At 41.6% G+C, this 16,350-nt stretch overlaps 1 protein-coding gene across 3 annotated transcripts in view; it reads right to left on the minus strand.

The window, feature by feature from the left end:
- LRP6 (low density lipoprotein receptor-related protein 6) overlaps positions 1 to 16,350 on the minus strand; it is a 109,097-nt gene that overhangs the window by 22,247 nt on the left and 70,500 nt on the right. For all 3 annotated transcript variants that reach the window (XM_010575302.1, XM_010575303.1, XM_010575301.1), the window contains 5 exons: positions 10,467 to 10,683; positions 8,831 to 9,120; positions 5,782 to 6,008; positions 3,363 to 3,547; positions 1,301 to 1,627 (listed from right to left, as the gene is read on the minus strand). In XM_010575302.1, coding sequence (XP_010573604.1) covers positions 1,301 to 1,627; positions 3,363 to 3,547; positions 5,782 to 6,008; positions 8,831 to 9,120; positions 10,467 to 10,683 — 1,246 coding nt within the window. The remainder of the gene's footprint in view (positions 1 to 1,300; positions 1,628 to 3,362; positions 3,548 to 5,781; positions 6,009 to 8,830; positions 9,121 to 10,466; positions 10,684 to 16,350) is intronic.

Raw genomic sequence — 16,350 nt, forward strand, 5'->3', positions numbered from 1 at the left:
CACTGGAAGTCAAATTCCTCCACCTGCAAAATCACAGTCATCACCAGAGAGGTGCCAGCCATGCCTCTAACTCACAGGAAGGTGTGCGAGTGTTAGAGTACAAGAATCCAGTTGTCATGCAAGCGCCCCTTGTAATAAAAAAACGGAAAGGAGGAGTACAGGACACATGGCGGGGTGGAAAAGCAGAGCTTTCTGAAGAGCATGATTTTCAAAAAATACCATGAGGTGGCATTCGTGGAACAAGCTGCCCTGCTTTTGGCTTTAAAACAACAGTTGGATCTCTCTACTCATACATAATGTGGACGAGATACAATCTGTCTCTCCGTACCATGAATCTCTTCACCCACTGACTAATCTGAATGACACCAGTGGAAATCAGCCATCCAGTGTGGCTGCCAAAATTATGAGAGCCTCACTGGCAGCCAGTTATTGAGAGATGGATAAATTATTTGGTTAGAAACTAATTACACACAGCCCGAGGGGCCTTGCGGTTCATATTCTGCACAACAATAAAGAAAAATGGGGCTTGGCTGCACTGAGATCAGAAATCTGAAGTGCTGGGGAAGCCGTGGAGCCAAGCCTCTCCTCACTGAGAAAGAAACACTTCTAGGAGTGCGAGAGTGGCCCACCTCAGCATCTCATCAGCCAGCAAACACAGCTACTATAGCATTAAATCTTGACCACCTAAAGGCTACGCAAAGTCCAGAATATAGACCAAACTATCATATATCCTTTATGTCAGGCAAGAATTGAAATAAATAAGCAGATAAATAAACAAGCAAGCACGCACTTGAGGAGTGTTTGACAGTCAGATACAAAATGAAAAGCATTTTGAGCTTTTCTGTTTACACAGATTTAGCCGAGTCACTGAAAATGTTCACTAACAGCCACTCTTATTTTACGGTGATACTGGTACATTGCAAGACTTTTTTTTTTTGCTTTCATTATCCTGTCTTCTCTAAAATGTCAGTATTAGAAATTAGACTAATACTAATACTGACTAATACTAAAAAGTCAGTATTAGTGTTAGAAAATTATATTTAAAAATACATCTTTTTATTGCCATCTTTATCCAGTCATATATCCTGCTTCCTATGGAGGAAGGGAGGCTAAGGAACCAAAAATTTTTCAAATACACCTTCAGTATTAAAAGTAGAAACTAGCTTTAACTTGGCCTATCAGCAAACAAGCTTCACCATTTCATGTAAAAATAAAACTCTTCTTTCCTCCAAGTACAATGCTTGCATCTGTTACTAAACACATCTGCTTCTCTGTTTTATTTTCATTCATTACAGCTTACCACTACAAGTCCTGTTGTCAGAGTTCAAGGAATAGTGTGCTGGGCAGCCACAGACAAAACCACCAACAGGGACTGCTAAGCACAGGTGAGAGCAGTGACCATTGCTAGATGCACACTCGTTCCAGCCTGCCTGCCTGGAGGAATGGAAGACCAAGATGTCCATAACGTAATCCAAATGCCCTTGGATGATAGTTCGGTTCTGGCCACTGGTCTTGTTGGCTCGTTCAATGCTACGCCGGCTCCAGTCTGTCCAGTAAATATAATCCTGATACTGAGTCAAGCCAAATGGGTGAGGCAAGTCATCAGCTATAATCTCACGGTCAAGGCCTGTTTCCAAAAAGGAAGGGAGAGAAAAAGCGGAATTATATGGGGACAAACAATACGCTGTTTAATGCTGTTTGACATGTCCCCTGCACGGAAAGGTTAACACATAATTACTTTAAAGTTTCTATTTCACTATTACAGAAGTAAATTATAAAGTAACGTACAATATTCAAAAGACCGTCCTGACATCTCAGAGCATATCACAGAAATGTGCTAATCCTGCTTGCAATTCACAGAAGAGAATGTATTTTACTAAAGAAAAAAGTCTCAGCTTTGAAACTGATCAGGGTTCTTGGAAAGATTCTGTCCTTTCCCTTCTCCCTGAAACAAACAGGATCCCTCTGAAGGGGATGCAGGATCCTGACACTGTATTCCCAGTTCAGCATCTCTTGCACTACATTTGGTGCCTGCTGCTTACAGAGAGAGAATTGTACAAGCTTAATAAAATTCTACATCGTATTATGAGAAAAATTAAATGCACAAGGTTAAACTAACGTGTCTCTGGAATGTCTTAACAGGAAGGAGCAGTCAGAAACTCAAGGTAGGAAACAGTTAATTGTGTATACCATGGAAATGTTAAGAGACCTTAAGGAGCAGGGCATGGGTGGGGGAAATTATTTCAACCACTTCATTGCCATGGGATGTCCTGCCGTCTAGTCACAGAAAATGAATGGGAGATTATGAAGCAAGAGGTCATTCCCTCTTTGCACAGAGAAGATAAGGATGCACAGCTCTGCACTCTGCTGTCACTAGCCACAGGCACAAGGAAGATGAAATTGTAATGCTGTGTCCTGTTCCATGGCACACAGGGGAACACTGAGCCAGCCTCAACAGCCCACCAAAATATACAAGAAGCTGAAGAAAAGCTTTTTTTACTACATATAATTCCTATAATGCATTTTCCTGGTTTGATCTTTTTCTAGCTTTGTTCCACTATTGCAAATGTACTGTTTAAAGCAGACTAACTCCTTTAGCTTTAAACACTGGCTAGTGATAATGCTAATCTGAATAATTTGGCACACAACGAGGCAGTCTACTCCTGTGAGTGCCAAGAAGTTAAAAAAAAAATACTGTGCAAATCTGAGAGGGCTTGGGTCCTCAGTACACTACCCTGGGACAGTGAAAGAATAAAATATTCCACCTCCATTTAGCTGTAATGACCAGTTTATAAAACAATCATACAGACCCCAGCGTGAGGGAGAGCCCCCCTGGTGACCAATACTAGCCAGGAAAAGCTCCTTAGTGTGCAGGATACTGGGGGGAAAAAATGCTGAACCCTGAGAATACCAACAAAGATTAAAAACCAAATTGTATTAAATTATATTGTGAAAAATTTCCAATAAGCTGTTGTTATCTTGGCTTTCTCTCTATCTTTCTGCAGATGATGAAGTGTTTGTTATGTATTTGCCAGTGCTCTTTCAGAGCAGCAAAACAAGACTCTCCAAAACACTGGGAGCTGACAGCTCTGTCCTACATATAACTGAAAACACATACAGCTTGTATAATTTTAACTTTGTGAGCAACTATATCACCTACAAGAAAATTGAGGCCTCGCTAAATGCTGTGTTGCACAAACATCAATTATAGAAGCAAATATTAAAAGCATGTCAGTTTGAAAAAAAAATCTATTTTTGTCTTAAGATATGTATCTTCACATGATTTAAGCAATAATTTGCCACAGGGAATGGTGAAAAAGCAGCAGCATCCCCACGATGCTGCCCAGGGCTCTGGGGCTCACCTAGCATGTTGGAGGATTCTATCAGGTTGGTATCAAGGTCAGTCCAGTACAGTCGTCTTTTAGCGTAATCAATAGTTAGGCCATTAGCACGTCCCACATTTGGTACCAAAGTAGTCCGCTCACTGCCATCCATAGCAGCTCTATCAATTTTTGGCTTACCACCCCATTCAGTCCAGTACATAAACCTGATTAAAAGGACAAAAGAAAAAAAATAATCACATTTAATCCAAAAGAGAACTCAAGGGGAAAACCAAAACAAAACAAAAATCTGTAGAAAGAGTAAGAGAAAAACAAGAGCTGTAAATCCGAGCATTTATTAGGCCCCATTACGCTAAATGTTTTTTCAAAATACAAGCAAGGAAATGAGTCAAGTTTCCTCAAAATGCTTCCAACATTATTTTTTCCACTTGGAGCTGGATCTTCATCAGCAAGTTCTATATGAAAGCACTTCAATCTCAACTAATCTATGCACGTCAGTTAAGAGGCAAAAGTTTGGCAGTTGGGCACCTTCATTTATACCTGGTTATTTAGCAAGATATCTTCCATGGCACTTAGCTTCTGTTTCTATGCAGTTGTCCATCAAATGAAGGAATACAAAAAAGTAGGTATGCAGGGCACTTTTGCTAGTAGGCGCCACTGCTCATCTCCACACAACTAAGTCAACCAGCCACATTAACAGTGTGCTACATTTCAGCTAAGGGCAGAATGACACAAAATTGTATGGCATTTCCACTGGAGCAGAAGTACAAACTATTACATACTCACATGCCAGTTTATGCCTCATTTGGCAGAGGCACAGACTTGTACATGTTTTGGTTGGTTTTTTTTTTAGGCACTGTACAGTAGAGAAGGCTGTATATTTGACATTTGGTGGCTAGTTAGCCACTTCTTCCAAAATGTTTTTAAAATGGTTTTGGGCTTACAAGTGAGACATAGCTAGCCAATGTTTACACCTTTCTGCTTTAATACCTCTAGTAACAAACACCTGTGAAATGCTTTTAATTTCAACGAACGACGCAGTGGGAAAGGTTGCTTCAGAAACCGATTATCAAGGGGGAACTGTTCTTTAGACACCGTTTCTTAAGATTTTCTTAAAATTTTGCAAGTATTTTGTGCCTAAATTTTGCAAGTTGTATACAGCACGGACCTAAGTGTTAGAATTGCTCCCATGTTAGCAGTGCCATGAAAACTTCTATGTAAAGTACAATGACATAGCTCAGCTATAAGATAAAAGGAAAACCAGGCATTTGGACTCAAAACTAAAGTAATTTTTTTTTTTTTTTGGTCTGTGGTGAAGAGACAAAGCATTGAATTACAATAATCCCTGGAAAAAAACTATTCCCAGCGTAAAACTAGAATCATCCATAGCAACCTTTTGTTACAACCAGATTTTGAGTAACTTGATCTAACAATCTAGTCTTGGATGCCCTCTGATGTACTTGTCCAGGCAGCCCCTGGCATGTCAGGGCTGAACCCCATCTGTGTGTCCCACTGGGGGCAGTGCAGAACTCTGTTTGACTAAGCACTGCGACAGTTGCCACCACCTTGTTGAAATGAAGCAGGAGGAATAGGTTCCAAGTTCTCTGCATTGCTGCAACTCTTGCAGCATCACTGGAAACCGTGATAATTTCATAACACTTGAAAATGAAGTTCCCTCATTTGCAAAATAAGAATAATACAATGTTGGTATAACCTCAAAAAGGGTTTGCAGTAATTAGTTAACGTCAAATGAGCATTTCATGCTAGAAGAGCTATTTCAGAAGCTAAGTAGTTTTTGCCTTGCCTTGCCCCGCTCCTTCCTCCCTCCCCCTGCTTATTGCCCTACTTTTGCTATTACATTTGAATCCAACTGAGAAGTTTCTTCTCAGGAAATCTTTCATTTTGGGGATAGGTGGGTATAACTGTTTCCACTCGTTCTCTGTCCTTGCTTCCCCTGTCCATACCAACTAAAAAGGGTCCTTTATCTGAAGAAACAAACACCTTCCTTATTCTTGGACAATAAGCTTCACTCCCCCACTCTCAAGTTAAATCATTTAATACCTTTATTGGACCCTAACTTGTGATAAAAAGGATCCTCATTTTTAAAAGGACAAATATTTTCTTTTCAATGCTATAGTCCTTTTCTAATTAATGAATTCCATAAACCTAAAACTACTTTGATTCTGTGGTTAATTAAAAAACTAAATATAAATCCCTTTTTAATGAGCTGCTCTGATTTTTTTTTTTTTAGTATTCTTAATGATTATTCAGGACATTAAGAGAGTATTCCTCCAGCCCTCATACTCTAAATTACCAGGCTGTATTCCCCAGCTCAGCTCTCTCAGGATTTACAGGCAATGCCTAACTAACATGCCCTAGAGGAAGCATTACGATGTTGTTTTTCACTGTTCATAAACATGAAATTAAATCAGCAAGTTACCCCTCAGCAGGGTCCAATGCCAATGCCCGGGGACTATCAAGATCTTTCCACACCAGTACTTGGCGATGCTGTCCATCCAGCTTTGACACTTCTATACGATTTGTTCCAGTATCAGCCCAATACAAGTTCTTCCCCAGCCAATCTACAGCCATGCCTTCTGGGTAATCCAAGCCAAACTCCACAACGTGTTCCAGTGCGCTGCCATTCATAAATGCTCTGCTGATGGTCTGTAGGGATACAAAGATACACAGGCAAATTAGAAATTTTACCAGTCTGTCATTGGGCTGGTTGTTTTCTTTGTTGCATTTTAAACACTTTCAGATTTTAGGCATCTCATAGGAAAGAGGATCTCACAATATGCTACTTATTTGCAAGGCAAACAACGCTGCTATTCAGAAGTAATGATTTACTGTACTTTGTGAATGCATTCTGTGTCAATTACAATAGCGTTTCACTGGGGAAATAAATGGGATAACTAGTCTGGTTCAATTAAGCAGTCTGCATGCCAAAGTGACCTTAATAACTCAGTGCCAACTTTGAGGGGGAAATATTTTGGCTCTCCCAGGACGATACAAAAGCATCGATGTTATAGCACGGAACACTATTTAAAGCAGCCTAATGAAAAAGTTTGGGACAGAACAGCAAACAGAAGAAAACAACCTAACAACCGATTAGCTCAGTATTGCAAGTGCTTCAGTATTGACGGTTTAATTTCATTTCACTAAGCATAATTTCTTCTTGGTCTTTTATTCAAAAGATTTCTTTTAACTCTTGCCATCATGCATCAGCCTGTGATAGCAGATACATCCAGAATTGTATTATAATACTCTATCAGAGTTTAGGCATTCCCTGTTTTACTACGACCACTTATAAACCTGAAGGTAAAGGAATAAAATTAGGATGGTACAAAATTCTTTTTGGCAAACGTGGGCTTCCTTTCTGTGTCCTTAATATTCCCCTCTGCACTCCTCATACTCCTAACCCATCAGAAGTTTACACAAAGATTGATTTTTGTTTGTTTGTTTACTTCCCATTTTGGATGCTACCTGCTAATTATGCCACTTTGTGACAGTACACAGCAGGGAAAGTTTATATCCCAGTCTTCATCTGTATCACCCTTAAAAATTGATCAGATCATTGTTTTCTTTTTATTTCAAACACAGCTCAAATCAATACCATACCTGAAGAGTTCAGCCAAATCACCTCTCTCAAACTTAAACTCTATGTTTTTAACTTCTACGATTCTTCAGTTTCAAAGGTCCTATTGCTGGCACAGGTCTCAACCCAATTGCAGAAAACTTCCTTTTATTAAAAACTAATTTTTGGCGCCCACAATTCTGACTACCTCTACAACCCATGAAAAACAAAGGGAATAAACTAGACTCACTGATAACAGAGATAACAGGTTTCTGTGTATTGTCCGTATTCTCCACCAACAACCACATTTAAACACCTACCCTCAACATTTTCTGATTTGTCAGTCTAGACCCTAGACCTGTTTTACAAAGCCTGTGATTCATGTCTCACATGCAGTAGCCATGTAAGTTAATAAATAGCTAAGACCCATTGTCACTTCCTGACCCAAGACAAGGCTTCCCCCGTTAAACATCTGGCAAAACATCTGTGATCCCCAAAACCTTCTGCCATATGGCATTCTTCCCAGCTTTCTGCCAAACAAATTTATGTTTGCAAACTTATCCTTTATGTGAAAATGTGTATGTGAGATTTAAATGATGTGGTGGGTTAACCTGGCTGGACACCAGGTGCCCACCAAAGCTGCTCTATCACTCCCCTCCTCAGCTGGACAGGGGAGAGAAAATATAATGAAAGGATCATGGGTCAAGGTAAGCACAGGGCAAGATCACCCACCAGTTACCATCACGGGCAAAACAGACTCAACTTGGGAAAAAATTCATTTAATTTATTACCAATCAAATCAGAGTAGAATAATGAGAAATACAGCCAAATGTTAAAACACCTTCCCCCCAACCCCTTCGTTCTTCCTGGGCTCAGTTCTACTCCCAAATTCTCTACCTCCTCCCCCCACAGCAGTGCAGGGGGATGGGGAATGGGGGTTGCAGTCCGTTCATCACACATTGTCTCTGCTGCTCCTTCCTCCTTGGGGGGAGGACTCCTCAACACTCTTCCACTGCTCCAGTGTGGGGTCCCTCCCACGGGAGACAGTCCTCCACAAATTTCTCCAGCATGAGTCCTTCCCATGGGCTGCGGTTCCTCACAAACTGCTCCAGAGTGGGTCCCTTCCACATGGTGCAGTCCTTCAGGCACAGACTGCTCCAGTGTGGGTCCCCCACGGGGTCACAAGCCTTGCCAGAAAACCTGCTCCAGTGTGTGCTCCTCTCTCCACGGGGCCACAGGTCCTGCCAGGAGCCTGCTACAGTGTGGGCTTCTCACGGGGTCACAGCCTCCTTTGGACACCCACCTGCTACGGCGTGGGGTCCTCCCTGGGCTGCAGGTGGATATCTGCTCCACCGTGGACCTCCCTGGGCTGCAGGGGGACAGCCTGCCTCACCATGGTCTTCACCACGGGCTGCAGGGGAATCTCTGCTCCGGCACCTGGAGCATCTCCTCCCCCTCCTTCTTCACCGACCTGGGGGTCTGCAGGGCTGTTTCTCTTACATGTTCTCACTCCTCTCCCTGGCTGCAACTGCTCTTGCGCAGCTTTCCCCCCCCCCTTCTTAAATCTGTTATCCCAGAGGTCCTACCACCATCGCTGATGGACTTGGCCTTGGCCAGTAGCGTGTCCATCTTGGAGCCAGCTGGCATTGGCTCTGTCGGACATGGGGGAAGCTTCTAGCAGCTTCTCTCAGAAGCCACCCCTGTGGACCCTCTGCTACCAAAACCTTGCTGTGCAAAACCAATACAAATGATTTATAGGAGAGAATGCTGCTAGTATAACAAAAAGGTATGCCATTCTTAGTTAGAACAAGCTCCTATGCCTTGAATCTTGTAAATTGCATTTGTCAATCCATTCTTAAGTACCTCAAGAACCTTGTAACAGCTTAATAGCCAATACAGAATAAACCTTTACCTTCAGTGAAATGTCAGTCCAGTAAATCCGATTGTCTGTCACATCAAAATCCAGAGCAGAAGCTTCCTTGACTCCGGTGAGTGGAATAGCAACGTTGTTGTTGTTCGTTTCTAAAGAGATTCGTCTGATATCTGCTCTTCGAGAAAACAGCAGGAAAGCTTCTGGGACGATGCAGGTCTTCATATCATTGATAAGCTCTAAGCCTATGGGGCAAGCGCAGCGAAGGCCTTGTGGTCTGTACAGACAAAGATGGCTGCAGCCGCCGTTATCTTCTGCACAAGGGTTTGTACCTAAGCATGCAACAAAAGCAAAAGTAATCATTGCAAACTGACTTCAGTTGGAAGATGAAGCCAGTTCTCACATGCATCAATGACACTGAATGCTTTAAGAAATACATATAGTTTTTCACCTTTTATTCTCTGAACAAATTAATTTTTGTTCATTTCCTGTAATGCTTTCGACAGATGTTACTCTACTTGGCTGGAAGGCCAGTACTTGTTTTCCTGACCCCATGAAACATACCCAGCATTAGGGAAAGGGATCTGGACTCCAACAGCTACTGATGTTCCCAACTCCCAGCACAAGCACTGAATGGATGATAAGTATGTAAGTAAGGAAGCGTATGTTCTGTTGCTTTTTACAGTACACTGGTCCAGTTACATACCCCAATTGCATTCCTAAAGAAGAAAAATTTGCAGATCTATTTTCACATCCATTCAAAGGTGTTTTCTTTCCAGCTCTTTGCAATACTAACTTGTGTACCTGCACATGCTGGAAATCCACCTACTACGAGAGGCCCAGCATTACCAAGCTCAATTAGCCAAACAGCTGGAAAGAGGGCTGCATTTAAAGCACATGTACCTTAGGGCGTCTTGCTAATGTGGTAGCAGCAACACAAAGATATACCTCAACTATATTTGAGTAATTTCCTGGGGTACAATCCAGACGTGGCAGCAAGAAGCTGCAAGCACTACCCGCATAAAAGAATATTCAGGGAAAAGTGATGAGTTCTGTGATGCTACAGTTACACTGCTACTAGTGTTTGGATAGCCAATGATAGCCAATTTAAAGCTAGATCCTGCTTTTTTACACCACAGACACTACAGGGCAGAAAGTACTTCTAGTTATTTTTAAAGATGATTTTTGGAGTAGTAATGTGAAAAGCACTGAACAGGCTAACACTGGCTCACTCTTAGCTTTCGCATACTGGGAGCACGTGTTCAGATTGCAAGATGAAAAGCTGCTACAGCTGCAGCTTCATAAACAGCTGGGCTAATCTAATAGCTGGCTGTTACAAAGAGAAGTTCTCATTTTCCATGATCCTTCTTCTCCCATTACTGGACCCAGGGTTGTTCAGACCTATGAGCTGTTCCAACTCCCTAAGCAGCAGAAAATTACCCATTTTGGGGGGGTGCCTGGCTGTTTTCCAACTTGACACTCTTCCAAGTACAGAGAACTGAAGCACCTCACAAAAGACCTCCCCCATCCCATCAAACTGCAGCCTGCAGTTATCATGTAATAGAACTGGATTCTGCTCATTTCTAAAAATCTGACCTGGTATAAAGTGATACCTGCAGAAAAGCACTGCTAAAATTTTCTATTTCATTTTACTTCCCTGATTAGTAGTCTCACTCACCAATTATCTGGCGGACATTTGTAGCTTTCAAGCCCATTAGATCTGGCAGTTGATCTATGATGATCTCTCTTTCTGCTGTGCGCTTATGCACACGTTCAATACTGCGTCTTTGCCAGTCTGTCCAATAAACGTAGTCTCCCAACAATGTGAATCCAAAGATGTGAGGCAGCTTGTCCTCCACCAGAACTCTTCTCCCAGTTCCATCAGCATTCATGACCTTTGGATATACACAAACTTAATACATATACAGAATAAAACTGTCGCTATTTATCAGACATTAATTAACTAGCTGCTCCACACTTAGACTTCAAATTAAAAAATAATCTCCTAGCCATTAAAATGTTATCAATGTTACACAGCAGTCTAATACCCAACACCCCCTTCCCCCCGCCCCCCGTATTTCAACAGGTGCTTACTCTAAAAGCCATGGAGGATCCCTTACGTATAAGGCTAGTCTCATAAGATGATCATAATGTGAAATTATGACACAACATTCCTTATATTTGCTTTAGGAACTAATATTACATGTGCCTGTTATATGTTGCCTGCCTCTCTTGTTTCTGACTTATGTCTCTTAGTTTAGTTTTAAATGGAGGACACTGTGTTTTACATGAACAAAGACAAGCTTACAATGTCAAGGAGTCCTGGCTCAGCATCTTGTAGTCCACAGTCCCTCCCAAGTGAGCTTTGCCCCGGTTACAGATAGCAATAAGAGGACGCCCCACACAAACATATTCTGTAGATCTTCTTGACTGTTTGCTTCCCAGAATGTATATTCCCAAGTCTGAATAAAGAACCAGTTTTACATTCTTCAAAATTAAGTTCAGTATTTTTTGTACTAGAAGGAACAGTAATAGTCTGTAAATAATTGCATACCTTTGATCAAGACACTTGAATTTACTGTGTCATTTTTCTCTACTGCTAAAAAGAAGTAATACCTAACTTCCTCAAAGAGGCACTGAAAGGATTAATTAAACATATGTATGCATGTTCAAGTGATCAAGTACCTTATGAATGCCAAGTATTATAAAAAGTATCATACTGACAGGAGTGAAGAGAGTTCCGTCTTTTAAGAGACGCTTACAAATTATTCAGCATTGCAATTCTACAGAAAAGTTTCTTCTGAAATACTTCTGCTTGTTTCAAGTTTGCAGTTTAATTTTACAGCACGTATACTTCCAAAAAAAGAAAAATGAAATAAAACAAACAACCTTAATGTAAAAACTTCCCAAAACAACGCGATTCACAAAATTCAAGGTAGCATACTAATCCCAGAAACATTAAAACATCCTTCCCACTACCCAAGGATGTTCCAAGTTAAGGACTGGAAAAAGAGTAACTTACTAGATCACTGTTTCCAAATCTCTCTCACTTGCCTTGTGGAATTACACTTGCCATAGACAAGTCTGTATGACTTGTCACTGCACAAGTCTTTTGGTTTGAGCCATGGGAGGAATGAGAAGCTTCAGGATCAATTGGTTTGGTAACTCTGGCTAGGTGGATGATGTTTTGTGGTCAGAAGGATTTCCAATCTCATGAAAAATGAGAAGGCTAGTTTGGAGCAATTCCTACCTTTTCTCTAACCCAAGCACAGATGGGGAGGGAGGGAGGAAAAGAATAGAGAAACAGAATTGAAACCCATACCCTTCTCAGCATACAGTATAATATGCATATTAATAAAATATTCTTAAGTTCACTAAAAAAATGGAAGAAAATGATATAATCTTCACAGTAATTCAATTTCTCCTTAAAACTATTCCCGGTCATAAACTTCCCAACATTACTGCACTTACTCTCAGTATGTTAGAATGGGAATTGAATCTTTATGTGCACATTTCCAACAGAAAAATGAAAGGGGCTCTGCATACTTGCTGGTTTGTAGGACTAAGCTCTGTATTTATTTTTTTAAAAAAAAGCTCATAATAACTCTGTGAAATTGGCTTACCAAATAATCTTCAGTCTAGTAGCATATACGGCATGCTTCTACAAATGCACTAATGCCCACAAATCACAAAAATAAGATGAGCATTACTTGGTAAAATGTTTTTTTTTCCCCTGCATTCTCACTAAGGTCCTTTAGAAAGTCAAGAGCAGTACTTGCAGCTTCACTTTGCGCTGTAGTGCATTTACCATCCTAAAGCTGTAACTTATGTCCTTTACACTGATAACCAAATCCAAACATAGCTTTTCCTATCACAGATTGTTTAGCTGGGCTCAGAGCCCAGCATAATTGCCTAATTTCTGGAGTTCCTTTCAAAAACAAGCCCTGCTATTCCATTTATTCTACTTCAGAAAATTTCAGCATCTGCTGGCTCTCTCAATTCCTAGCAGCATGCCTCCTACACTCTGTTTTGATAAACGAGGTTGCTAAACAACAGACTAATGGCTAACTTTAGAACCAGGGACACATTTAACATCTGTAAGACAAACTGTGAGTTACAGTCCTTAAGCCCACCATCCCTTCAAGAAACCATCACCACCTCCAAGCCAAACTAGTCATCCCCTTTTGTCTACCACCATTTTCTAATCATATCGCAGTCATCTTGCATTTCTGTGATGACTTGTTTCCCCCTCCCCCTTAAACTACAGAGATAAGCCATTTGCTTGCAACTAATTAATATATGGCAATTAGTGCTTGCTAAGCAGACCAAAAAGATACACAGAATGGATGGATGTTGCAGAGCAAATCAACTAAAACCACACAGTAATAACCACAAAGAAACCACTATCAGAATGCAGTATCTTTAGATACTACACTTTTTGCCTTGTACTTATAAAAGGAAGAAGCTTCTGTGTTTAAGGGGATGCTTAACTACTGGCAAAGAGAATTAGCTGGAAGGTGTATGGTGCGAGATAAACTTTCTTTGGCAAACTTTAAAATGGGAGCTGTTCAAATAAGCTTTCTCTTATACTGAAAGAAAGTCAGGAAAAGAGAAGGATTAAGTATCTGCTTTTAATTAATTTTTGTTTTGCCACATACAGGTTATTTTGAAAGACAGGTTTATGTCATGTAGACAAAACAGCCGCCTATCTAAAAGTACTTACATATACCTACTACCCTACTCCCACTGCAATCTTACCTGAGCACATCTGTGCAATATTACTTAATATAAACATCTGCTCACTGGCAGCCAGGTACCACCATATGCATAGTTCCATGGCACCACATTGTCTGCACTCACTTTGGCTGTGTTTTAGGAGATTTTAATATAATTTCATCGATAAGCTACAGAACCAAACAGTCTGGTGTAAGGCAGAACGAGAGTGGCAAGGGATATAGGGATGATACATATAGTAAGCACAAGCAAAAAGAAACAATCACTAATCAACCAATTTCTAAGGATTTCAGCATCATCTTTTCACATCCTGGAATTCACATGACAACTGAGTCCCAGGCAATACTGCTTTATGCATTCATCTCCCTTCTTCAGCCCCACATGGGTCAGCTCATCACAGTGAAGCCTATCCCTACAGAATCCCCCATATGAGAAACCCACCTTCTGCTGCTATGAGGCAGTGTCTCCAGTGGTTTATGCTGCTTTTAACCACAATGTGGTGTGGGTTTCACATTCTGAGGCCATTCTGAATACTGCAAACCACAGTGAGAATACAGACTACAACAGGAAACAGATGTGGTGCAACCACAAACACTACCTTTACTGAAAGAGCAAGTAGTTTCATGAAAAAAAAATAAAACAAAGTACAAAAATTAAATAGCCTCAGAAAAAATACCAGATATCCTGCCTGCAGGATAAGGGCTTTGCTTATCCTAGAACAATAATGAATGCAAACCTACGGCCTCATGAAAATACAGCTTATTCAAAATAAATTTAATTAATGCTGAAAATGTGGTTACTTTTTAAGATGCTGTACCTAATGGTCAGCAGGAACATAACAACTTTGAAGCATTACTTCTATTTGAAAGTTACAGACTGGATTGCACAGTGATATATATATATTCTAAGGGTCTTTCTTGCTGTCAGATACCCTGGATTCAATTCACTCTCGAATACCAGTAATAACTGTGATAAATAGGCTAATACAGTGAACTTACCTTTTTGATACTCTGTGATTTGAATGTACGGTAGTTTACACTTGTCATTTGATTGGCTTAAGTCTAGAGCTCAATCATTACACCTACCCCATTTGCAAAAATAACATTCAGCTCTGGTTAGAGCTCGTGCTGGAACCCTGGCAAAGCTATGCAGGCTAGCAGTCTGCTCAGGTCTAGTGGACCAAGGACCCCGGCAGTAGAGACTCAGCAGATGTACAGTAGCTTATATCCACAGCACTGAGGAGATGCTAGTAATACAAACTGTCTGTCCCTATCGGGCCATACTTAGATCAATATCAAACATAAGAGCCCGGTTCCACAAGGTGCCAGACAGCCTCAATACCGACGACTCCCGGAGGAGAAGACAGCCCCCAGGCTCTGGAAAGAACACACTTTCCAATGTCAATCTGGGAGAATGTCAGACAAACCCAATACGATTTACTCATGGTTAACCTAGTGCCAGAAGCAGGGTGACAGTGTGCAAAGTTACCTTTCATTCTAACTCATAAGAACAGTTTAATTTTCAATGTAGAACCACAGAATCATAGACCAGCCGAGGTTGGAAGGGACCCTGAAAGATCATCTGGTCCAACCTTTTGTGGGAAAGGGAGCCTAGATGAGATTATCTAGCATCTTGTCCAGTCACATCTTGAAAACTTCCAGTGATGGGGACTCCACCACATCTCTCAGGAGGTATTCCAGTGAATAACTGTAAAATATTTCTTTCTTATATTGAGATGAAACCTCCCCCAGTGTAACTTGTACCAGTTACTCCGCTCCTCTCCATGTGGCTTCTTGTGAAGGGAGAGCCTCCATCCTCCTTGTAGCTGCCCTTTAAGTACTGAAAAAAACTGTGATGAGGTCCCCCCTGAGCCTTCTCTTCTCCAGGGAGAAAGGACCTAAATCCTTCAGTCTCTCCTCATAGGACAGATTCTCCAGCCCTTTGATCATCTTCATGGCTCTCCTTTGGGCCCTCTCCAGTCTGTCTGCATCTTTTTTGAATTGTTGGGACCAGAGCTGGACACAGTACTCTAAGTGCAGCCTGACGAGCACCGAGTAGAGTGGGATGATCATGTCTGTATCTCTGCTAGCAATGCCCCTGTGGATGCAGCCCAGGATCTGATTTGCCTTTGTTGCTGCAGCAGCACACTAGACTCATGTTCACCTTGTTGTCCACCAGGACCCCCAGGTCCCTTTCAGCAAGGCTGCTCCCGAGCCACACAGATCCTAGCCTGTACTGGGCTTTTGGGTGATGTCACCCGGTGTGCAGGACCTTGCACCTGTCTTTGTTAAACTTCCATAGTTCTTGCTAGCCCACTCTTCCAGCCTGTCCAGGTCTCTCTGGAAGATGGCTCTCCCTTCTGACACATCCACCTCACCACCCAGTTTAGTATCATCAGCAAACTTGGTAAGGGTACTTTCAGTCCCATCATCCAGATCATTTATGAAGCTATTGAACAGTGTGGGGCCCCGTATTGAACCCTGGGGGACCCCAGTTGTGACAGGCTGCCACTTGAATCAAAAGCACTGATCACCACCCTCTGAGCGTGGCCTGTGAGCCAATTCCCTACCCATCTCACAGACCACCCATCCAGTCTGTATCTTGACAGTTCGTCTAGGAGGAGGCTGTGGGAAACAGTGTCAAACGCTTTGCTGAAGTCCAGGTAAACAACATCCACTGCTCTCCCCATGTCGACAGAAAATGTTATTTTGTTCTAGGAGGTGATCAGATTAGTCTGGCATGATTTGCCCTTAGTAAATCTGTGTTGGCTTTTCCCAATCACCTGCTTCATTTGGCTTGCAAGTTTCTAGAACTCTTTCCAGGGACTG

The sequence above is a fragment of the Haliaeetus leucocephalus genome, unplaced genomic scaffold (assembly GCF_000737465.1).
Source record: "Haliaeetus leucocephalus isolate CR32 unplaced genomic scaffold, Haliaeetus_leucocephalus-4.0 Scaffold473, whole genome shotgun sequence".
Lineage (NCBI taxonomy): Eukaryota > Metazoa > Chordata > Aves > Accipitriformes > Accipitridae > Haliaeetus > Haliaeetus leucocephalus.